General features: G+C 41.0%; 1 protein-coding gene across 4 annotated transcripts in view; it reads right to left on the bottom strand.

Moving 5' to 3' along the window:
- Window positions 1–26,419, bottom strand: part of dscamb (Down syndrome cell adhesion molecule b) — a 106,485-nt gene that overhangs the window by 71,395 nt on the left and 8,671 nt on the right. For all 4 annotated transcript variants that reach the window (XM_078792619.1, XM_078792620.1, XM_058079296.2 and 1 more), the window contains exons 2-3: window positions 16,796–17,113; window positions 16,571–16,717 (exon numbers count right to left, since the gene is read on the bottom strand). In XM_078792619.1, coding sequence (XP_078648745.1) covers window positions 16,571–16,717; window positions 16,796–17,113 — 465 coding nt within the window. The remainder of the gene's footprint in view (window positions 1–16,570; window positions 16,718–16,795; window positions 17,114–26,419) is intronic.

Raw genomic sequence — 26,419 nt, 5'->3', positions numbered from 1 at the left:
TTACATATGATGTATTACAGATGTTCTTTATTTCATATAATCCATTACCACATTAATACCATATCTGATGCAAGATATATGATTTTGTGATGTACTGTAGATGTTTCTTTCCACCTTGTAGTAATTATGACATTGCTTCTGTAACACATTGTTTTCAATATAACTGGCAAATATTGAGATTCCCACCCCGGCATCTAATATATTTGGGTCCTCTAAGGATGAGTTGTTTATGGCATGATATTGGCACAGATCCCTTTAAGTGTATTTTTCCTCTGCAATTCAAAACAGATAAGCAATCCTAATCTCGCTGCCACTAACAGACGAGGCCTCTGTGAGCCATTAGGCTGCTAGCAGCTCATACCGCCTCGTTATGCGCACAGCAGTGCAATAAAAGGACATATTCAGGAAATATCCAATTCTGATATGCAGTTTAAAAAAATATGTGACAAAATGCATTTAAATGAAACAAAAAGACATGGATGATTATGAGTAAAAACACAGTGGCACCGGATGGAATAGACATTGACGGAGTGGGTAATGAGTCAATCAGGTAAAATAATTAGAAAGATGAAGATTGATATACATTTTGATGCACTGTTTTAAAATGTAAAGCCAGAGAAGAAGAAATGTATCCACAGACAAAAGGCGTAGAAGGAACCGAGAGACACATGGAGAGTTTGGCTGTGTGAAAGACAACAATTACACTTGCCCTAGGAGGCAAGAGAGAACCTGACCACGTTGCCATGGAAACTCAAGTACAGCAGAAAGTAACAGGAAAATCAATTCAGACCGAGCTTATCTCTCCCTCTCGCTCCCTCGCTCCCTTCTCATTTCACCGGGGCTGCAAAGCACGTCTCCACTCTGAATTGCATTTTAACAATTGCGAGGCCGACGCAACAACAATGACTCCCTCTATTCATTCAAATGAGGATTACAGAGTGGGAAAAAAATATACGTATAAGTGATGCCAATGTGGATGTGCAACACTACAGGACCAATCCACCCTTCCTCCTGTCCCATCATTCCTTCTCGCTGCCTCTCTCCTCTCCTACCCTCCTTCCTCCTGACTCGCCACCCCCACCGCCCTCTGAGGAGACGACCGCAGCTGCATGCAGGTGATAAGCGTGTGCAGCAATGGGCGCCCTGCTCTGATTGGCTGTCTCGGCTTCAACACTGATGCGAAGATTGCAGGCTGCGTGTGTCAAAAAAAAAAAAAAAAAAAAAAGCAGCATAACAATGAGGTCTTCCATGCTCGATGTCTGCATGGTTGAGGTGTGGGCATTTTAGCATTTTAGCAATAATGTCTGTTATGTGGCCACTATGGCTGCCGTCTTGTTTTCACCGCTGCCTGCAGGGAGTTTGGGTGTTGTTTGGATCTTACACGGCAAGGTGAGACCAATGACAGGCTGTGTGTGTGTGGTGTGTATATGTGTGTGTGTGTGTGTGTGTGTGTGTGCATTGTCAAGGCTCATGCCAGCCAAAGAAGGTCTAAGAGGAGCGAAAACGAGCCTTGAAGAAAAAAGAATGATGCCTGACGCCTCGTTTATCAATACAGAAGGTCACCTTGTAGTCAAGTCAGCTGATCATTCGGTGTGGGGGGGGGGGGCGATAACAAAAATATAGGGCTTTATAAATTGGTCAATGCATGATTACTAATGTACCCACGTGACACAGAAATACTGTAGTGACATTAAAGGCCCCTTATTATACAAACGGGACTTGATGTCATGAAGTAAAAACCTCAACGGGCCTCTGACCCGCCCCAAGGTAGATAAGCCCACCTCACGTATACGCCCCCCCACCACTTCAAGCAAGGCATCTTTTTAAAACAGGCTTAGCCACACATCTTAAAATAAAGCCATGCCAGCTATCTGTCAGTCTGCGACACACGTGTGAGCGGGAAAGACGGAATTATGACGGAAAAATATCTAACCTCGCTTCAGGCATTATTTCTTTTTTTCCAAAAGCAAAAATTAATTTTGAATACAAACATTACAACAGTGTTACATAAAGATAATGAAACAAGATGGAGTCCACATCACTCATTGACAACAACAAAAATTATATGAAAATAATTAATAATTATTAATGCTTAATCCACATTTCATTTAATTCAATTATATTTCTTCTGACTTTTTCAGGGACACGATGTAGCTGTTGCCTTTTCATTTACTTTTGACTTATTTACTAAAACTGTAACTTGGTTTTCCACTACATGAAACTGTCCAATGAGGTTGCCTCAAAGCAGGATCATGTCTAATCGGTGTTACAGATGGCCGACGTGGAGGGCCGCAGACACTGAAAGTTTCAAAAGAGGCTCAATACGATTTAGTGTATTTTTGCAGATTTACCACCCTGGGGGCTCCAATAAGTATGTGTATTAATCCTTGATTGGATCCAAGACGGTGGGGAGAGAAGTAAAATCTAGTGGAAAAATCCTTCTTAGGTCAGAATTATAAGTAGCTTTATTTTTTTTTTTTTAAAAAGAACTTAATCAGTAGCTTTTAAGATGGGATCAGACACGTTGATAGAGCGCACACACCCATACTTCGCTTCTAGAAGCATCCGTGATGGATGGTCTGCTGAAAAACTCGCCACCTGTCACCAACCACCACGCAGCCAATAGAACAGCCATCCAAATCCCATGTCCAGGAGAGTTTATAAACAAAAATTAATTGCTTGTTCCTCCTGTAATTAGCCCACACCATGCCTATTACTAATCTGTGCTTTGGCCTCAAGCCAGGCTAATTCTGGCAGCACTCCAGTCCATTTTTGCCAGTGTTGTTCTGCAGGAATCCATAAACTCAGGCAGGCAGGCTGGACATGCTCTTGTAAGGCTGCGTTCACGGTACACTTTGGTGAGGGTTGCTTTGCACAATTGTACTTTAATCATGAGACCAAAGGGTTTGAAGTAAAAACATACAGTGCATCCGGAAAGTATTCACAGCGCTTCACTTTTTCTACATTTTGTCATGTTACAGCCTCATTCCAAACTGTATTAAATTCATCTCTTACCTCAAAATTCTACACAAAATACTCCATTATGACAATGTGAAAAAAGTTTTTTTTTGACATGTTTTGAATTTATTAAAAATAGAAAACAAAAAAATCCCATTTACATAAGTATTCACAGCCTTTGCTTAATACTTTGTTGATCCACCTTTGGCAGCAATTACAGCCTCAAGTCTTTTTGAATATGATCCCACAAGTTTAGCACACCTATCTTTAGGCAGTTTTGCCAATTCTTCTTTGCAATAAGTCTCAAGCTCCATCAGGTTGGATGGGAGACGTCTGTGCACAGCCATTTTCAGATCTCTCCAGAGATGTTCGATCGGATTCAAGTCTGGACTCTGGCTGGGCCACTCCAGGACATTCACGGAGTGGTTCTGAAGCCAATCTTTTGAGATCTTGGCTGTGTGCTAATGTCTACTGTCTATATGGTCAAGGTACATGACCAGTCTACTGAGGTCAAGAGCGCTCTGGAGCAGGTTTTCATCCAGGATATCTCTATATATTGCTGCATTCATTTTTCCTTCTATCCTGACTAGTCTGCCAGTTCCTGCTGCTGAAAAACATCTCCACAGCATGATGCTGCCACCACCATGCTTCACTGTAGGGATGGTATTGGCCTGGTGATGAGCAGTGCCTGGTTTCCTCCAAACATGGCGCCTGGCATTCACACCAAAGAGTTCAATCTTTGTCTCATCAGACCAGAGAATTTTGTTTCTCATGGTCTGAGAGTCATTCAGGTGCTTTTTGGCAAATTCCAGACGGGCTGCCATGTTCCTTTTACTAAGGAGTGGCTTTCGTCTGGCCACTCTACCATACAGGCCTGATTGGTGGATTGCTGCAGAGATGGTTGTCCTTCTGGAAGGCTCTCCTCTCTCCACAGAGGAACGCTGGAGCTCTGACAGAGTGACCATCGGGGCCTTGGTCACCTCCCTGACTAAGGCCCTTCTTCCCCGATCGCTCAGTTTAGAAGGCCGGCCAGCTCTAGGAAGAGTCCTGGTGGTTCCAAACGTCTTCCATGTACGAATAATGGAGGCCACTGTGCTCATTGGGACCTTCAAAGCAGCAGAAATGTTTCTGTATCCTTCCCCAGATTTGTGCCTCAAGACAATCCTGTCTCGCAGGTCTACAGACAGTTCTTTTGACTTCATGCTTGGTGTTTGTGCTCTGACATGCACAGTCAACTGTGGGACCTTATATAGACAGTTATTATATTTCCAAATCATGTCCAATCAACTGAATTTACTGCAGGTGGACTCCAATTAAGCTGTAGAAAGATCTCAAGGATGATCAGTGGAAAAAAGATGCACCTGAGCTCAATTTTGAGCTTCATGGCAAAGGCTGTGAATACTTATGTAAATGTGATTTTTTTGTTTTCTATTTTTAATAAATTCAAAACATGTCAAAAAAAACCTTTTTTCACATTGTCATAATGGAGTATTTTGTGTAGAATTTTGAGGTAAGAGATTAATTTAATTCAGTTTGGAATGAGGCTGTAACATGACAAAATGTAGAAAAAGTGAAGCGCTGTGAATACTTTCCGGATGCACTGTAAGCTTTTGTGACATATTATGTGACGTAAATCAAATATTCCAAAACAATATGGCATATGCTGGGATTCATTCATTCATTCATTCAATTTCTACCGCTTATCCTCACAAGGGTCGCGGGGTGCTGGAGTCTATCCCAGCTGTCTTCGGCCAAGAGGTGGGGTACACCCTGGACTGGTGGCCAGCCAATCACAGGGCACATATAGACAAACAACCATTCACACTCACATTCATACCTATGGACAATTTGGAGTTGCCAATTAACCTAGCATGTTTTTGGAATGTGGGAGGAAACCGGGGTACCCGGAGAAAACCCACACATGCACGGGGAGAACATGCAAACCCCACACAGAGATGGCCGAGGGTGGAATTGAACTCGGGTCTCCTAGCTGTGAGACCTGCGTGTTAACCACTCAACCGCCATGCAGCCTATGCTGGGATGAATATATTTTATATTCCACTGATTTTACCATCTTAGATTTCACAAAAAGCTTGTAAAACATACTTCGACAGAGCAGAGGGTGAGAGCTGAGCAGAGTCTTTTATATATCATTGTATAAATGATAATAAATAAACTTTTAATAATACAATGACTTAAGGGAAGTTTTCTGAGCTCGTTATTAACGCATTAACATTGACACATGCACATTTGCTGGCGTGCACAAAGCTGCTATCACGTGCAATTTTTTATGTTTGCTCATGCAATTTAGTAGCTAAGGCTCAGATTTTACGACCAGAGCAAAACACACAGTTCAACATGACAAATGTGAACACAACTTTAAGCGAGTACTAAATGAGCATCAAATGATATCAACATTTCAGTGGAATAGTGTCAAATCAGCATTACATCCTCACAGCGGATAAAATCTTTACAGGGTTACTGTCTGCAAAACCCAACCAGGGCTCATTTTCAATTCTGTCATCAGTCCAAGTGAAAAAAAGAAAAAAAACAAATGGGCATCCCCATCAGAGGAAGCCAAATTGCCTATTAAAGATGAGAGGCTGCTCAGTCTCCCAAAGCGTGCAGCCATCAGCACCTAATCATCCCCTGCCTAAACAGCCTAATCGTTGCCATATTGCTACTGTTTATGAGTAAACACTGATGGAAGAGAGCCTGCTTGTTGAATTTGACTATCCGTATGGAGTATCAGCTGGTAATCACAGCCACCCGAGCCAGAATGCCGCCCGTTGTTCAATCCCCACCGCCGTCACTGAACAGACGCCGTTATTTTTTTTATGTGCACATGTGATTAAGACACAGTCAGTCGTCTCACAAAAATCATGAAGTGAAACCTCCCAAGATGGAAAACAACATGTTTGCTCCAGTTTGTTTTCTCAACAATTTTACCCACCAGAAATACAGGAAATAATGTGTTCCAGTGTCAACTGGCTCTATTGATTGAGTTTTATGTGACATTTAAACATTCTCAAAGGTCCCCTATTTTGCCAAATTGGCGTTTTAATGATGCACAAAGAGTAATATGTCACCCTAGAGGCTGTTTATGAGCACCAAACTGAGAAAGTCTATCATCTCCCTCCTCTACGAGAGCCACTCATAAGGTCGCTTTTGAATTTTGGTGACATCATGAAAAAAAAAAACTTCTTACGTCTTATTGTGTTATTAATTCACTGCATGAGTCCAACTGTGTTCGGAACCGCAAGTAGGCAATCACCCATATAAGACATCCTCACTGGTTGACTCTCAAAAATGTTAACACACAACTATTGTTTACATGCATCAAACAGTTATAAATGAAATGGATAAATGAACATTAAAGGGGACTTATTACACTTTTTCCACTTTTTTGACCTATAAATGTAGTTAGAATGTAGTATTCTCGTGTTAAACGATGCCAGTTTCAGATAAGGAGGTTTGTGTATTTGTAAAAACTATAATTGCTATATAAAACTATAAATATTGAACTATAAAAACCTGTTTGTGCTAAAAAAAATTATTTCCGAAATTTAGTAATTGCATTTACATGATTTCTCATCTGAAAATTGTATTCAGTTCGTGTCCGTTTTGGTTAGAGTTACTGACACTAACCAAGGTTAACGCACAATTGCGCTTGTCTATTTTTAAATATACGTTGTGGGTGTCTTCTTCTAAGAAAAAATAAAGGCAAAAGCATATTTTGAAAAAATGTCGGCACAAATTACAAAGTGAGAGCACTGAAGGACAAGATGCAGAGACGACCTTAGCTTTAAGATGCTTTTGGGAATCGCAGCCTGGGATCGATTCCCCTCCATCTCTGTCTCAGTAACCCTTCTAACTATCGATCCTTATCAAATATGTATCACGTCGTCAAACCTTCACCACAGCTAAGAGGGAGACTTCAAACAGAAAGCCAAAGGAAATCTCTGTCTTTCTTCCCAAAGAGCATAAACCTCAATAGGCAAGACGGCGAAGGCAAACAACTGCATGAGAAGCGCGATCCATTCCATTACTATTCATGAAAATATCAATCAATACAAAGTTTTCTTTTTGGAGTCAGCTTTACTAAATAAAAATTCTTCAACACATGAAAAAAAAGTCCTTGGTCTCACGTCACTTTTCACTAAAAGGATCTTGTCTCGCCCTCTTCCAATTCCCCAAACTCCCCTTCACACAGCACTCATATGTTGCAAATGCACAAAATGCATCCTTCAGCTCATGTTGCCATAATTCTCTGTGGCAGCAGCGTAATTAATGCACACAACTATTGATTTCTTTTCTCTCTTTCTTTCAGCCGAGCGCCTCCAACCACCAACAAACCAACCAAAGGACCGGGTTTCCTTTTTATACATGACAGTTTTGTATGTAGATAAATAACGATACAGTCTGAATGTTCTAGCACGCTTTCAGGAAGCTGTGAGTGGGTAAGGAAAAGGGTGCAGTGAAGGGTCAGCGTTTCAGTAACTACTTATATGTGCGAGAGGAGGCTGGTGTAAAGAGAAGCAACATTTATATGTGCAGTTCTTCTCACAGGCTCTCACTGCAGGAGAACTGGAGAACCGCCAAAAACACAACAGAAACAACAACAGAAATGGTGAAACCGCAGCGCATAGAGGATCTTTGACTAGTGTTTTTGCAGCACAGTCCTAAAAACAGCAAGTCACTCCTATCATATAGAGGATCTTTGAATAGTGTTTTGCTGGCGGTTCTTAAAAATAGCATAACGCTGCTGTTATGTAGAATAGCATAAGGCTTCTGTCATTTTCAGTAGGTTCTTAAAAACAACTTGAGTTTGATTCCACCCTCGGCCATCTCTGTGTGGAGTTTGCATGTTCTCCCCGTGCATGCGTGGGTTTTCTCCGGGTACTCCGGTTTCCTCCCACATTCCAAAAACATGCTAGGTTAATTGGCGACTCCAAATTATCCATAGGTATGAATGTGAGTGTGAATGGTTGTTTGTCTATATGTGCCCTGTGATTGGCTGGCAACCAGTCCAGGGTGTACCCCGCCTCTCGCCCGGAGATAGCTAGGATAGGCTCCAGCACGCCCACAACCCTCGTGAGGATAAGCGGTACAAATTGAATGAATGAATAAGATGTATTTGTGTAATGAAAACATCTCATGGTACTTTGGTCACAAATGAAAACAAAGAAAACCCCACATGAGCAAGCACGGGGAAACCAAGGCAATAAATTCCCTCTGGGGAAGAAACCCTGCTTTTTATATGGAGGATTTTTGATAAGGATCTTTGACAAGGGTTTTTCAAAGAGGCCCATATAAAAAAACTCACTCCTAGAGAATATTTTACTACTGTTTTGCAGTCACTCATTAAAAATAGGCAGAGCACCTCTGCCATATTGAGAATCTTTGGCTCCTGTTTTTTTTCAGTAGGCCCTTAAAAATAGCAAATCACTCCTTTCATATAAAATATGTTTGATAGAGGATCTTTGACAAGCGACTCTGCAAGAGATTACTAAAAACAGCCCACCGCCACTGTTTGGCTGTTGTTTTTACCATAAAAAAACAGCAGGGCAATTTTGTCAAATATCAGATCTTTGGCTACCATTTTTGCCATAGATCCTTAAAATGTGTGATAGAAGAGTTTCAGCTACAATGAAAGGAAAGGTATACAAAACTGTGGTGACAGCAGCCATGTTGTTTGGTCTAGAGACAGTGCCACTGAGGAAAAGACAGGAACTAAAACTGGAGGTAGCAGAGATGAGGATGCTGAGGTTCACATTGGGAGTGACCAGGATGGATAGGATCAGGAAGGACTACATCAGATGGACATTACATGTTAGAGGCCTTGTAGATAAAGTCAGAGAGGCCAGGCTGAGATGGTTGGGACATGTCCAGAGGAGAGATAGTGAATATATTGGATGTTACGTTTAGAGCTAACGGGTAGGAGGCGTAGAGGAAGACCAAAGAGGAGGTTTATGGATGTAGTGAAGAAGACATGAGTGTCATTGGTGTGAGAAAGACAGGGTTGGATGGAAGCGATTGATTTGCTGTGGCCGAAAGAGAAAGAAGATCCTGAAAAAAACAACTTGCCCTACAGTATAACCGAGTGATTCAGACAAACCAACAGGTGCCACCAAACAACTTCTCCTCAGTCAGAGCTTTTTTTTCCGCCACTTAATCTATGAGTCAATTAATTTAGTTTTTGTTTTCAAACATATTTGTCCAAAAGTGAGTCTTGAAAAAAACAGATGGTCACCTTATATTCAGGTCAGCATCACATTCAGTATTTGTCGCGGGACTTGTCGCTGTTAGCAAATCTTTTTTCCAAAGGTGACGCAGCAACTTCCTCCCGACTATACCTTCTCTTCTTCTACGTTTCCTTGCGTCTTTTCTCCTCCTCTCACTGTGGCCTCCTTTCAAGGTTGGCCTGACTTTGGGCGTGTTGGATTTACAGCCCTGCCGCTCAGTGCCCTCGCTGTCAATCTCTGTGAAAAATGAAGGCAGCAGCGGCGGCGGTGGCGGCGGCACATTGCCGGCATGATAAATCCCAAGAAGCAGTGCTCTTTTAGCGCCAAACCACCTTTAGTAGCCTATTTGAAAGCATCCTTAACACCCCTGCTGCTAAGTGTGGTTAAGGCTGTGACTGTATTAGCAAGCCAACAGTTTTATTAGGCTGTGGAAGCACTTTCATCGCTTAAAAGCTAAAACACACAGTTGGGGAGCTGCAGACTCGAGTACAACTGTGGAGATGTTTTTTTTTCTTTTTTAACAGATGCCCTGAGTATTGGATGGAGGCACATTTGCATAAAGCAAATAAAACAGCCTTTTCCACACAGGAGGAAATTGACTGGGGCGCTTTGCCAAGGAGGTTATGCAATGAGATGCGAAAGAGAGGAGGGCAATGGTGAAGGCCAAAGAGAGGAGTTGAAGATGAAGGAAGGAACGGAAGAAAAACACAATTGCAGCATGGAAAATCTGCAAAAAAAATGAGTACAAGCAAAGCCTCTCAGTAATTATAATCTATTTAGTCCTGCCAACAGTGGCTAATAAAGACAATATGACGTGAATGATGAAACCATAAACAATCCTTCCTTCATCTTATTAAAATTATTTCACTCTCTTCTCATTGAGCTTAAATGAATAATAAATTAAATATTTTAAAGGACTATATTTGGTACATATTATGACTACTTGAACCTCTGTATATGCATGACAGATTAACATCCATAATTTAGATATCTTTTGACCACTCCAGGATACCACATGCTTAACACATGTTAAATGTTGCATTAGTAGCCTGTGCATTCCAAAGTCTCCAGCTTGAATTATTTTTTGGTGCAATTTTCTTGCCCATTTTCTGTATTCTCTACATTTAAATCAGACTTTTCTACTACCAACCACCAAAATCAAGCATATTTTTTGACTCATTGTTATTTATTGTTTATTGTTGGTGTATTGCCTCATTTGCTTGAAATGTACTTTTGATCCTTATTTTCTTCTTGACTTTTGGGAGATTTGGGAGATCACATTAAGAGAGATTAGCACTTTTGCAACCATTTATTGGAGCTGTTATCGCAATGCATCAACACGGATTTCAAGCATGCTAGCTGTTAGCATACTCGCTGTTTGCATTGTTAGATTTCTGTTTCAAAAATAGGCAAAGCCCAACAGCCACTATGTTGGTCTCCAATGTACGGACGGGCCAGAGGTTCGCAGCAAGTAACAGGTCCATTCCCAATTTTTTTTTTTTATGGGCCTGCAAGCAAAGCGCAATACCCCGTAGTATTATTGCTCATTTATGGTAATGGTAATGGTTTTATTTCATTTGAACATGCATCAGATTACAATTGAGTGCATCCCATAATCAGTTCACAGTTCCACATGTCCAAAAGAAGTAGGAAGAAGCAAAGCTTATTAAATCCTACCCCTCCATCTGGTACTTTTACAATCAGTAACTGTTACATTTGTTCACTTCCTGCTTTCCATAATACAGTTTAAGGTTTGTTTTTTTTTGTTTGTTTTTTTAATAAACTAAATAAATAACTAAAATAAAAATAATGTCCTTCGTACCAAAGTACGAGGTGATATGAGCATCCAATGACATAATGGGTACCATAGTAACTGTCAATATAGTGATATATGTAGTGACTGGTTCATTTATTCTGTATTATTATTCTACTGTATGTTACCCTGCCACAACTAATTCTGTGCTCTTGTGCAAGTGTACTTAATTTTGTGGCCAGAAAATGCAGGTTATACGTTTTGAGCTGTTGAGTGTTTACCTAGTAACTTGTAGCGAGCTGAAGAAAACCTAAAAAAGCGGAGACACTGTGACAAAGCGAGTCGTTTTCTACTTCCAAATAGCACCGTGTGCAAAAAATGCATAAAAAAATCAGGTAGTTTGCTAAACTGCACACCTCTTCAATCATCTTTTTCTGTTGCTTCTACTTCCAATGTTGCCACGTTTGTTGCACAGGTTGACATCATGTGCGATGATGAAGGTACTGTAGGTATTGTAGGTACTAGGTAGATGGAAAACACAACAACCACTCGACACCTAAATCACAGACACCGGCCCCATCAACAGCACACCACTTCAAAACAAGGCTCCTGCGTATAAAATACAGAAGAACACAGCCCAGCTCATTAGTCCACTGCTGCCTTTCATCTCTCTATTAGCTCTGTCGATTGTTTATCAAAAGCGGCGCATGGACAAGAGCGGCAGGGCATATGAAAGCTTGTACTGTGAAAGCCCGCTTTAAAATTCATGATGGGTTATTGGTATGTTCGTGGCGACGTTCATAGCCGATGAAGCAGCGATGTGCAGCGTTCAAAAAAAAAGTCTGTTTTAAATGACTACTAAGCAGCTCTTATTCTGAGAGGTAATTCATATTATAATTAACTTTTCAATCACAGCTGATTCATTAGGACAGGACGTGGTCTGTAATTATGCATCTGTTTTAAACCCGGCAAAAATCAGTGGTTATTAATGCATTTTTTGGCAGCTTTTTCTGTGTATTTTAGTTGTTTGTTTGTAAATATTCCATATTATATTGTTAGATATTATTACATTTTATACACATTTAGGCTCGGTCTAATTTTTAGTGTATTTCAGTTTAAGAGCTTCCCATGGCAATGCATCATGACACCCCCACTCACATAGCACAACAAATGCTGAGAGAAGATAGTAAGCAGACACACTATCAGCATAGTTAGAACCAGTTTAAGGAAGTCTCTCACATGCAAGCGCAACTTTCACCTTCCAGACACACAAGCTTAACTTTCACTATCGGGGCGTGGCAACTGCTATATAGGCTTTGCTTCTTCGGATAGAAAAGCAGGCCAAAGAACAAATGCACCGCAATAGTGTATTAGAAGTGTGTTGCCCAAAATCTAGCCTTGATTCTGGAATTGAGACAATTTAAAAGTGCTTCTGGGAACACACTGTGTGTGTGTGTGTAGCTTTAATGATAATGAGCTGTGTTTGAGTACGTGGCTCCAAGAAGAAGCTCTATTGTGCAGTTTACCCGCTTTTTACATATAGACTGTAACCCCGCACTTGTTCAATATGATAGATGCCATTTATCACAAACAAAAACACAACATTTTAAGATGTGGAGTGAAGCCTGCTTATTGCAGTGTTGGTAAAAGTGGTCGAAGCATCTTTTTTCCTGGCTGCTTTTTTACCACTAAAGAAGTACAGTGGCAGAAATATCAACAGCATACAAAAAATAAATCAATTAACTGGAGCTACAATGGTAATGATTGAGCGCTTTTTTCCACATAAAGTACACTGTTGATCTTTACTTGCCCAACTTATATTTTAGATGCAATATAGTACAACATAATGCTTCAAGATGCGTAGTGAAGCCTCTTATTGCAATGTAGGAAAAAACTCTCCATTCTGGCCACCTTGCGAGAGTTGTATACAAATTATTATTACCACGCAGACGGTAACGTAGTAAATAGCATGTAGCCAGAAGCATAATGGCTAAGACTAGCACAAAAATGACCAGAGAAGCTAGCACCCGTGCTTGTTATTTTGTGTCTCTTCAAGCACGGACTGTTCATCCCTCACCATCTGACGCAAGAGAAGTGCTCTTGATGTTACAAACAAAAAAAAAACCTGAAGTGAATAATTCAGCATGGCTGTGAGATAGCTTTATTTTATGTCCACTGAGACCTGGTCTTCTTTCATGAAAAATTGAAATAAAAAGAAAGGAACTGGAGACAGAGTTGGAAAAGTAGGCTGGGTCAAACTACACCTCTGTCGGTATCCTCCTGCAGCACCCCCGCCCATCACCCTCGGAGCAAACCGAGCTTCTCCATAACAGTGTGAGGTGGATCTGCTCATGCATCAGAATCCACCATCAAATATTTATCAGAGAGCAGCAGTGATTTTGACCGTGTGCTCATGCTTTTGACAGCGCTCGCCTGCTGCAATACTTATTGGAGTAAACACAGACAATCCAATATGGTTGTTCTTGCAAAAAGAGAACCGCACAATAACATTCATCATTCAACTTCGCTGCATGCATAAATACAATAAAATGTGAACTTTTTTTTAAGCAATAGCAAATATGGAAAATAACTTTGTTATACTTTGTTGAATTCAATAGCGCTTTCTTTATGCTTTCTTTATGAAAAAACATACTGCCTAGTCGTCTAACCCTCGGAAAAAATGCCTAATCAAAGCTGGGTGAACCATGCGTTATAAGAGGAAAAGGGAGAAATCTAACAAATAAACCACCCACACACACATAAGACGATAAAAGGATTCCCTGGCGCGGAATCTGTCTATAGATTCCCAACTCTAAAATAACCAGGACTTTTGCCGGTCGACTCGGTGTAATGTTTGGCTGTACGATAATAACAACAATGTACAAACACAGAAACATATTTTTGGCGATTATTTTTGCCCAAAACTGAATATTCTATTCCTGCCCCATTCTAAAAACATGCTAGGTTAACTGGCAACTCCAAATTGTCCATAGGTATGAATGTGAGTGTGAATGGTTGTTTCTCTATATGTGCCCTGTGATTGGCTGGCGACCAGTCTCTCAGCCGAAGACAGCTGGGATAGGCTCCAGCATGCCCGCGTACCTCATGAGGATAAGCAGTAAAAAATGAATGAATGAATGAATCCTTCTCATATGTAGATACAGTAATCGTTCATTTACCGTGTTAATTAATTCCAGACCTGATAGTGATACGTGAATTTTACAAAGTAGGATTTCTTATTCATAAATGCAATATTATTGATGCTAATTGGAGCCCTCTACACATGAAATAACATCCCTATAGTTATTTTTACATTTGTATTACCCAATATAGTAGACGTAATAAGCTAAAATAAGCCATTTAAGACATAAATAAGACCTGTACTCTTGTGTGTTGCTGTAAATGTGTTCCAGTGGTGTGGACAGGAAGTGACAACAGGGTTCAGAGTTGAGTTTTAGTTTTGTCGTGGACTATGGCTGCAACAGTGGCCTGTGTGAGGGATTATTATGCATGTTGTGAGATAATAAAAACCTGTTTTTCCGGCGATCAATTCTGGTGCTTGTGTGTCTCACCGAACATTTTACAATGACGCGTAGTGACCAGTGTAAAATACTGAATCTTCTGAAAGCCTTATATTTGTATTGTGGTTTACTTAAGCATGTTTATGCTTAATTGATTAAATGATTAAATATGATTATAGTATTCAAATACAAAACAGCATGATTTATTCATTTTCTTTTTTTTTTAACCGAGCTAAATTTGTGGCAAGGAAGTGGTCAGGAACAACTGGTATACCGCATTTACATTCATGCTCTGATTGGCATACAATGATCTAGTATTGAGAATATATTATGCACAGGAGGCTTTGCTTATTTTAGTGTACTTTTGTTCTGTTATTGTTTAACCAGACTGCTGTAGCAAAGTTATTTTCAGCAAATGATCAATAAAGTATCCAATATGACATATAAGTATAATAATATCGATAAGACATCTGTTGAAAACTTATCTTAAATATCTTAAAACTTAAATATCGCCACAGTGTTGAACTGAAGAGTAGTATTTTATTATGAGTACACAGCTAAAGAGAACACCACCGCTTGTCCTGTCTGCATGAGTTACTCCATTTGCACATCCTCATCATATCTGCGTGCCGCACATTGGCCAAATCTCTGTGACATTAGGCGACGTCTTTTAACCAGCAGCTTGCAGCAAGTCAACTGAAGCGAGCTCGCTTAGTAAATAAGTCTCCGGCATGGATCAGAGGACACATCTTCATGCTTGAGCAGGCACATTTAAAATGCCACCAAAACACCGTCCCGGATTTTGCCCTCAGTCAAATGACATCAAGTGCTCACTTACAGGTCCCTGAATGCACCACAGTTGTGAAGCGAAAGCAGCAGGCGGGCGGAGCAATCACCGAGATAAGCATCCTATTTAGCTTTGTAGAAAAAGTCAACCTTCCGGTGTGTTGAGCTGTCATGCTAAGCCACGGGATGTAAAAATGAAATAAAATAAAGGAAACTAAATAGGTCATAATTAAATGAGGTGGAGTGTGTAGGGCAGGGAGAAGCACAGTGATGCAGTGTGACAGTTATCAACATCCTCTGGCTAGGTGGAGGAGATGGTTGTAAGGGATGTGCCACTGCTGGCACATCAAGATGGTGAAGGAGATGACTCACAGTGTGACACTTAAGCAACCTTTTTCACTGGGGGCCACGTATGGAAAAACCAAAGGATGCACGGGTCCACTTTCTTCTAATCTTTTAATTTAATTTGTTTAATTTTATTTTTAAAATTTGTCAAACAACAACCCTACCCTTTGCGTAGAGCGCAGCTTCAGGAAACAGTGAATCGGGCAAGTGAAGTGCATGCTAATTTCACATTTTGAAGTGTTATGCAGCGTTCGTGTTTGAATCTAACAAATCTTAAGTAAGTTTGATCAAGTGTACAGTAGAAATACTACATCTTCTGATATATTCTGAAAGAACACCTCACTTCTCATCATTGGAGCAAAAGAAACCAGTGAAGGTAGGATTGCAAGGTTTATAGTGTGTCAAAAAAATCCACTATCACCGACAGGTTTTGAAAGGCTGGACTTTTGATAAAAAAGTACATCTCAAACTAAAGGGCCAATTTGCCTCTAAACAAAAGTGACACGGAAAGCAACGACAAAAGAGGCAACAAAGTCTGTGATGAATTATGAGGCTGTTCAATTGTGATGCCTCAGAAACGAATTCAGTGGTTTTAGTTCCAAGGAGGAGGATGAAGCCGACAATGAATGACTTCTCTGATATGCTACTATTTAACTAGCCGTATTGCACTCACTGTTCAGCGCTGTTTAGGGAAAAACATTTATTTCATCAAAGGTTTTAACCACTACTCGGTGCGATATATACTAAAGGAAATTACCACAATGTGCTGTGTAAAAAAAAAAACAAAAAAGAAGGTGAAACGGTGCAATGTTACAAAGATAACATAACAATTTTATTTCATTAACTATTTTTTCAAATACTTCTGGGCTCACTGAATACATAATATATGACTTGCTCTAAAATGTAACATATTAAAAAATAAAATAAAACGATCACACTATACAATCAAGCGGTGGTCTTACCTGAGCTGAGTGAGACTGTGTCTTTCTCCCATGATACAACGCTGACGTATGCCTCAACAGACGCAGGGATAATGCACTTGAAGACGGCTACGCTGCCTCGCATAGCCTTCTGGTCAGCCACTCGGACTGTGTAGGGTTCCCTCGAAACTACACAAGAAAGAAAACATACTCACTTTGTTCATTTCTTCAGAGTTTCATGCATTTCTGTCCTCCTGCTGGACTCACCAGCTTTAATGTGGACATCCTGACTCCTGATCTTGCCCGTGGGGTTTTCGGCAGTGCAGTAATAGGTGTTGTCATGGATCAGCTTACTGAAGCTGGACGGCAGGAAGTTGAAGATCTGAAGGGTTCCGTTCGGGTGGACGTGACGGATGCCCGGGACATCATAGATCTCCTCACCGGTCGCCAGGTACCAGCGCAGCGAGGCGGGGGGCGCACCCCCAGCAGGACAGGGCACAGAGGTCCCTGTGGTGCTGGCGAATACTACCTCTTGCAGAGATGCATTGACAAAGTATAAGCTGGAATGTAGGTCCTCACTGAAAACTGCAAGAGAAAAAAAAGAAAAGGATGTTTAAACTGACCTAAAGTAACTCACAAAATATATCATTTATTTATTTATTAATGACACGACAGCTTTTCCAGGCACTATAGAAATTAAACTTTGGAGTACTGTACAGCTTGTATATCAGTATTAATATACTATACACCGACGATGACTTAATACACAGCTTTGTTGTTATGCAGAAACTTCCACAAAGCGAGTCAGTCTGCTCTAAATGGCTTACAGTGACAATGACCGGCCAGCTAGGACCCTCCCTTGGGGGAAGAAACATTTTAGCACTTCATAAATTCCTAACCAGGTCTCAGATTTCCTTCTCCTCTTTCCCAGTAGCTTTAAACCAGAGGAAGCACTTGAAATGCCAAGCTCCTTTTCACGCACCCTCATTTCAGTAAATCAACTCTTTATTCTAAGCAAAAATTGTTACATACATTCAAGAGCAATTTCAGTGATTTGGACTGATTGGAGTAAAAGGAGAGGGAGGATGATGTCCAATCACTAGCCCATTTCTACATCCCGCAATCCCATAATAAGATGCTTAACGGCATCAATGTCAGTGCCTGGTGTGATGTATTAAAAAAAAAAATTGCTTTCAACACAACAGGGTGGTTGATATTCTTGACACCCCATCCATGTTTTTGCAGAAAACCCTTTCATACAGGCGGTGTCCCACCACTGTTACAACTCGACGCAAAGGCCTTATGGAACTCCGGGCGGATCTTTTGACCACCTCGGCAACCTCAGCCCAGAAGAAGATCCCACCGTGGAGTCCCAAGGCACAGTCAGTGGGATCGAGTAGGTCTTCTAACCCCGGGCTCACACTGAATCCGTCGTGGCTCAGTTACGGCCGCCAGAAGATTTCCGAAATATTTAAATTCCGTTAAAAAATTGTTTGGGTTTAACAGTTTTTTCAGACACTACAGCACTCTCTGGCCAAGCTGTGGATTTCCACAGCCGGTGCAGGAGCAGACACAATATGTGGAGTTGAGGTCAGCAGCACACCATCCCCAGCGTACACAGTATTGATAGTGTACTTCTTCCCCCTCCCACGGCAGAGGATGGTGGTCCAGAATCTCTTCGAAGCCTTCCTGTAGTCGTTCTTCACGGCTTTCCAGAATTCCTCCCACGCCTCATGTCCGAGTTTTTGCCTCATCGACCAACAAAGCCGCAAAATGGCTTGGCCTTCCAGGACGTGTCAGCTGCCTCCGGAGTCCCATCACCGCTGATGCCCACCAACAGCTTCTGGGATTACCACCCCAAAAGACACCATCAGCCACCTCCACAATGGAGGCACGGAACATGGCCCACTGCATCCCTCGGAACATGGTCGAAGCTCTCCCTGGGAGCTGGGAGTTGAAACTCCTTCTTCTGAATGAGCTTTCCTTGTTTGTTTATACATAAAAGGAAGGGAATTCAGTCAATAAACGTCTGGTGCTATATAAAACCTGTCGTTAAACGGCTGGTGCTGTATAAAATTTGTAGTTAAACAACAGCACATAAACAGAATAAAGCTCAGTAACAAACTTGAGGATGATGTAAGGTGGTTTTTCAAATCTAGGATGGATGGTGGTCGAGTGGTTCGCACGCAGGCCACACAGCTAGGAGACTCGAGTTCCATTCCACCCTCGGCCATCTCTGTGTGGAGTTTGCATGTTCTCCCCGTGCATGTGTGGGTTTTCTCCGGGTACTCCGGTTTCCTCCCACATTCCAAAAACATGCTAGGTTAATTGGCGACTCCAAATTGTCCATAGGTATGAATGTGAGTGTGAATGGTTGTTTGTCTATATGTGCCCTGTGATTGGCTGGCCACCAGTCCAGGGTGTACCCCGCCTATATACAGTTGCCATTTTTCTGAAATTGGGCTGCAGAAAAGTATAATGCAAAATATTATGGGAGTAAAGTCATAATCATGAAAAAAAAATCCAAGAAGAAAGCTGAAATAGATGAAGTTTGTTTAAAAAAAAAAAAAACAATAACAGCAGAAATGGGGGGACTGAAATTTAAGAAAAAAATCAAAATATTATGAGAAAAAAGTTGTATTCTAAGAAAAAGATTGCAATTTTATGAGAATAAACTTGTAAATAATGTGAAATTAGTAGTATAGAGTTAAAATATTAAAGTCATAATATTCATTCATTCATTCATTTTCTACTGCTTTTCCTCACGAGGGTCGTGGGGGGTGCTGGAGCCTATCCCAGCTGTCTTCAGGCGAGAGGCGGGGTACACCCTGGACTGGTGGCCAGCCAATCACAGGGCACATATAGACAAACAACCATTCACACTCACATTCATACCTATGGACAATTTGGAGTGGCCAGTTAAAACCCACGCATGCACGGGGAGAACATGCAAACTCCACACAGAGATGGCCGAGGGTGGAATTGAACCCTGGTCTCCTAGCTGTGAGGTCTGCGCGCTAACCACTTGACCGCCGTGCCGCCCCTAGTCATAATATTATGAGAAACAAATAAAAGTTTTAATTTTTTGAAAATTATGTTGGGGAAGAAGTTTCCTGGGAATACAAACAAAAAACTTGAAAATGGGCAAGAAAAGGAGCCAAGAGTGAAGTTCATACTAATAATACACTTTTTCACCAATACCAAAAGCTTAAAACGTTTTTGGAAATATATGCAACTTCTTAGTATAAAAGATATGGTGCTGCATTCTGTAGAAGTTTTCTGTATTCCTGTGCACCAGCCAAACTCTAAAGACAAGTAGAAATGGCAGAAATTGTGTGTGTGGGGGGTGTTCAGCAAAAAGAATTTAGGTACTTGAGTTAATTGAGAAGTAGATCAAAGAAGCGTGCGATTGCTTGTGAAAGCTTTTATTCAAGCACGGGGAGAGAAATTGGATTAGGATTTATGTCACGGCTGCTTCCATATTCATCTGTTTCACGTTTCATGAAAAGGATGCGAGACCAACTCACTTTAGCCAGGCGGAGAGCAATAGCCACATTGATTTAATTAAAAGAAGAGAAATTGACAGTTTCACGGCACTGCTCCTTTCTCTTAATTGACCACGCTCCCCTCAGCAAGAGCTCACAACATGGTCTGGTGACGCAGGTACACCTTGCCAACGTTCTAACGGCGTCCGGACACTCACTACTCTGCCTGATAGTAAAGATGTACTTGGCAGTTCAAATAAGTCACACTGTTCAATGATGTATTACATCGACACCTCGGTTAGCATCCACCCCGGTTAGCATGTTTTTCAATTCACTTAAAAAATGTACACAAAATTTTGCCTCGGTTTATGCGCATTTTCCAGTCAGCGTACAATATGGCGCGGGTCTTGTTGTGTTATTAATACCCTGCGTGAATCCAACTGTGTTTTTATCACAAATGTCCTTGTTAGCATACTTAGCTTGCTAACAAAATGGCAACCGGAATCACAAGCCAGCTATGTCGCGCTTCTATCATGTCATCAGCGGTTGACTCACAAAAATAGTTACTGTATACAGAAAAGGCATAAACCATTTTCAAATGCACATACTGTAAATGATGAATAAAAGGAAGACAATATGTTAAAGTTGTTAAAGTTCCCAAAGACATAATGTGGCAGCAAGATCAACACATTCCTCTTCAACACCACCTTTATATTTTGTCAGAAGCTATTTCTTCAATTCTGTAGTGTTTTTCACCTTCTTTATTAACATTCTGTCACTTGCAACTTGACAAAAAATACTCAATTCTAGAAACACCTCATGGCAAAACATGAAAGGCGTGGTGAAGAAAAAGATGTTGATGTCTTTGAGAACAGTCAAGTCAAGAATCACATCTTCAATGAAGGTAAATATAACCTTAAATGTTTGGTTATCCCATTCATTTCCATGTATTCATATGCATTTTGAATTGTTTTAAGCATGACAAGCTATAATTGTAAAACTATAAAAATGTGTTTTGTGTTGTTGTGTCTTGCAGGATGACAATGACCCAAAACAAACATCCAAGCCAACAAAGAAGCGTCCCAACAGATTTCTGGAGTGGCCTAGCCATTCTCCAGACCTGCATTATAGGAATATGCCAAGCGACAGCCTCAAAAGCCTCAGCATCTGTAGAGAATCTTCAAAAAGGAGTGTCCTGAAATCCATCCTGAGAACTACTTCTGAGCCTGCCAACTTATTTCATTGTACAAAATACAATTTCTGACCTATTTTAATGTTTTTTGTCAAGTTTGTGTTTGATATTTTGTACATCTGTTAAAATGACCTACCCAAAAGTCTTGTAAGGGGTTAAACTTACCCAATAATTCCCCCCACTGTATATACTGTAGGTATGAACTTGAAGCGGTCTTATTAATATGACTAGGAGGCACATTTAATCAAAGCAGATTTAACGCAAAATTGCATCTGAGACAGGCAGATGCCAACTAGTGCAAAGTGAGTAAACGCTCCCACTCCTTGTGATCTGCCCAGAGGCGATACACCATGCGCCCGAGCTAAATGACTGTCCTCCAATTTGCTCTCATGAATATTAAGCAGCGCTGTGACAGCAGAAAGGCTTGGCTGCATGCATGCCGCTGATCCTCACCGACAGATCTGTCCTCTGATGTTTCATGGGAGGGGAGCGGGCTATGCTAAACGAAGCAACACACACACACACACACACACACAACTGATGAACATACTACTCAGTTTGTTTTCATGTCTTAAATGGACCGACGTGGCTGCCTGTCTCGTTAAGCAAAGTCCCCGGACTGTATCTTCATTTAGAAAACACTTTAAGACGCTGATGTCTAAATTATACACATGCTGAGAGGACTCTGCTGCTGTTGTTAATAGTAAGAGACGAAACTGGAGGGACTAGCCAGAGCCCAGACCTAAATCCATATGCATTGGATCTTCCTGCAAGGAAGTCAAGGCTAATCTGACTTGCTCATGTCCTGTATATCTTTATGAACCTTGGAGAAAGATGCTTATTGCTTATCAATAGCTGTTGCAAGTGATTCTTCAGAAGTGCAATCAAATGTAGATAAAACATATATTAGATAAGAACTCACGCTTGATTATGCGTGCAACCGCATAAACCAAAAAAAAAAAAAAAAAACAGCTTCTGCAATTAAAATGAAACTGTTGCCTGTTTTGCTGTTAATTATAATCACTCTCCTATTTTTCTGGGGGAGAGCCTTGCTGTGGTAGTTCCCTCTCCTCGACCTAGTTAACCATATTTATAGTATGCAAATGCATAATCCGTTTGACAGACAGGAGTGGATGAATGTAATTTGTAAATGCCATTCACGGTTTATTTGGTCCCGGGTCCCAAACACACTCTATGAAGATAATCCAGAGTGCTGCTGTGTATATGAGTTACCAAGGTTCAAAGAGAAATGCATGGTCAAAGACGACCACCATGTATCCCACCGGGCATCCTAAAATGACGAGGAAGCAAAAGGGACAGTGGCTGGACTCCTGCCTTCAAAAGTACGTACTAGTACACTAAAGAGTCTTCATGTGTCTAATGTGTTTGAATAGTACAAATTTTCGGGTTTTTTTGCCCAAATTAAAAACTTTCAAGCATAAAAATGTCTAAATTAATTAAAATGCAAATATAAGGCATTCAGAAGATGCATTTAAAGATGCTGTGAATGATAGCTACTATTCTACAATGGTCGCTAGATGTCAGTCAAGTTCGATGAGACACACAAACACCAGACTTGATTTCCGGTACGACAGTCCACAAATAAACATCCCTAAAGACAAAGACTACTGTTGCTGCAGTAACCCATGCCAAGCTAAAAATCAACTCAGCCTCTGACAGGACTTCCTGTCCACCCGCCACTCATCAACACATTTATAGTAACACATATGAGTCTTATGTACGTACGTATGTCTTAAATGGCTTATTTACTCTTATTATGTCTGCTATATCGGACAATATAAATGTAAAGAAGATTGTAGGGGTGTTAGTTCATGTTCAGAGGGCTCTAATAATGTTAATGAAACAGAATTACAAGGTCATGTCCAGTTTTCTATGCCCTTACTATGAAAATATTAAATTTATAAATAAGGAATCTGACTTCTCCAAGTCTCTGCATTGTGGACAAGCAGTTAGCACGCAGGCCACACGGCTAGGAGACCCGGGTTCGAGCGGTATAGAAAATGGATGGATGGATGCACTTCGCCAAAATTCACTGATCACAATTAGGTCTGGGACTATGACTTGTACACTGACGTGCCACAACTTTATTACCATTTGCAACAAAATCAAAAGCCAAAGAAAAACAGTAAGTGGATATTCTTGACACTCACGAATGTACAATTTGCTGCATGGGCGGAAAACCCTGAAAATAAACTAAAAACTAAATTACATGGTGTCTTTGAATGACAGGTGTGATTCTGCTACTAAATGTGTTGAACTAATTTTACCTTCTCATTAAACCACTTGCAAAGCATCAGCAAGTTAATCTGCACTTTCAGCAAATACACATTTAGTCCCATAGTATTGTCCACACAAAATATCGTGCTGTGGTTCTAGCCATAATCCAAGCCCACAGTTCATCCAGTGTGCCAGTAAACAGTGAACCACTGTGCCTTACTGTGATACTCAAAGACGTCTGATTGAGACTTGAGTGGCTATAATCTAATCCCATCCAAAGTAATCTAATGGTCAGCATGCATCGTCTCTCTTGATAACATGATTAACCAGCAGCATTCACATTGCGCAGATTGTTGCTGACAGAGGCCTGACTTCAGTCGGTCACAGCGCATCCTGGACGACCAACCTTATTATGTCGCCAGTCATTAAGGTTAAGGGCCTTCAAAAGGGAGTCGCTATGTACGGTGTCTTAGCGTGACCGCTGACCACCTGCAACTGCATGCAAGCTAAGCAGACACTCGCTGTCAGCACGGGACTTGCAGAGCATAGAAACTTTAAGATGATAGGAGAAGTCACCTGACAGCTTTTGGCCTCAAGGTCAGAGTGACCTGCAAATATAAGTGAGACACAGATGTCCGGATAACAAGGCGAGATTATAACATCCTCAAGTGTGATGCTCTGAAGGTTCATTTATTTTTTTTGTGTCAAAATCATTGATCCCACCTATGGCACCATAAGTGTCATATAGACGTATGTAGTTGGTTGAATCCAAATTAAAACCCAGATTGACCGAGTGGAAAAATCACAGAAACAGGCTTTCTGGAATGCTGACCTGCTTGTACGTAAAGTACAACAGTTCCATTCCACACGGATATCCACATTCCGACATGTCTCTGGAGCTGAGCCTTCGATTCCACTTCTGATGTCAGTTTTGGCTGTCCCCGTATGTTGTCCCCTAAATCCAGTCTTTATTTATTGAGTTGAACAGTAAGTAAGTAAGTAAGTAAGTTTTATTTATATAGCACCTTTCTCAGACAAAAGTCACAAAGTGCTTCACAAAAGGCAAAACACAGGGTTAAAATACACATAAAAAATACAATAAAACAATAAAACAATGTACAATAAAAATAGACATAAAACAGTACATAAAAACAGTATACAATAAAATAGACTAAATAAATATATGATGGTCATAATACCCTAAATCTACTGAGCTGGGTATGCCTGCAAAAACAAGTGAGTTTTAAGGTTACTCTTAAATGCATCGACAGAGTCAAGCGAACGTAGGGAGGGTGGAAGGTCATTCCAGAGCCTCGGCGCAACAACCTGAAAAGATAGGTCTCCTCGGGTCCTAAAACGACTACGAGGGACCATGAGTAAATTTTGATCTGACGATCTCAGCCTCCGAGAGGGGGTATAGGGACGCAACAAGTCTCGTATGTAGACAGGGGCCTGGCCGTGCAAGGCTCTAAAAGTGAGCACCAGGATTTTAAAATTCACACGGAATGAGACTGGGAGCCAATGGAGAGCTTTCAGAATCGGTCTGATGTGAGCCCTTCTGTTGCATCGGGTCAATAACCGCGCAGCAGAATTTTGAACCTGTTGCAGACGAGACAACTCTTTTTTGTTTAGGCAAGAAAACAAACTATTACAGTAGTCTAAACGAGAAGACACAAAGGCATGGATTATCATCTCGAGCAGGTGATCAAGATATCAAAAAACCTGCTTTATATCAATCCAGCGACAATATTTTCTACCCAGCAACCAGTCCCACATTCTGGACACACAACACACAGTGACAGATCCATAGCCCCCAGGTTTCTTGTGCATAGGTAATCAATCCCACTTCTGACACCATGTTTTGTAGAAGACTGAGAAGTACATAGTACAATGACTCTAGATAATCCAGAATCCATGAATTCAGATTAGAGCCGAACCTGGGACTGTATTTGTTCTCAACTCTGCTTTTTGGTTACTCTATATAAAGAGTTATTATTATTATTATTATTATTATTAGAGATACTCTGATCGATCAGACACCAATCAATGTTGGCCAATTTCCATTAAAAAAAATATGTGATTATATAAACGCTTTTCATAGCCGATCACAAAAACCGATGAACACGCGACTTTAAATCCATGTCTGCTTTGTCACCTTCGTAGGGTTGCCAACAAAATGACGCGTGTCATCTTGAGCCTGCCCCAGGCTATGCTAATCGATACCAGCGTGTTTGATCACTCCTTTACCAAACTTGTTCCCGCATCTTTGTCACTGGCTAGACTTTGCATTCAGCTTCTGGTCTTCAGACTCCGAATGTGACTTTTTAGCACAGTGACCTTTTGTTTTTAATCAGCATAGAACCCTGATGGAAGCATCCTTAATTATTATAATTATTAAAACCTGGATCAATTAAGTTGAGAAGCGCATCCACTGACAAGTACATGAAAAAGCCATGTTTCTATCCATCCATTTTCTACTCACCAACCAGCCTCAATTTTTAATTGATGCCTGGAATCTGTGACCTTGCGTCCCCAAGCAAAGAGCCGTCCAAACCCAGCAATTAGCCATGTTTTGTCAGATTTTGTCAAATGTGAACTTGTGATAATGTCATTAAGGGGCCATGGCAGGCCTTTGAAGCTCCACCGCCATCCCTGTTTTGTCCAGGAGACGTCTGCGACCAGCAGCTGGTGGAGTGTGTTAATGTGGATGTCACAGCAGCTGGCTGCTCTCATCCTGTTAGCTCTGTCTGCCATTATCTGCCCTCCCTCCTCATCCTCCTCTTTCAAAGCTGCTACTGCTGCTTCTGCGTGCCATGCTCATTTTAATACCCTAGACTCATTTGACCGTCTTTATGGACTTATCATATTAAACATTTATCGCAGCCATTTTCCCTAAACCAAGCATGTTTATTCAACACTTAGGGGACCACAGCACGGCTCCTTTCAGCAATTCCCCCATCCTGAACAGACAAACAC

The sequence above is a fragment of the Doryrhamphus excisus genome, linkage group LG8 (genome assembly GCF_037039965.1).
Source record: "Doryrhamphus excisus strain RoL-2023G ecotype Guam linkage group LG8, RoL_Dexc_Guam_v1.1, whole genome shotgun sequence".
Classification (NCBI taxonomy): Eukaryota; Metazoa; Chordata; class Actinopteri; order Syngnathiformes; family Syngnathidae; genus Doryrhamphus; species Doryrhamphus excisus.
Note: the sequence above shows the minus strand (reverse complement) of the source record. Positions and strands in the feature narration are given on the sequence as shown.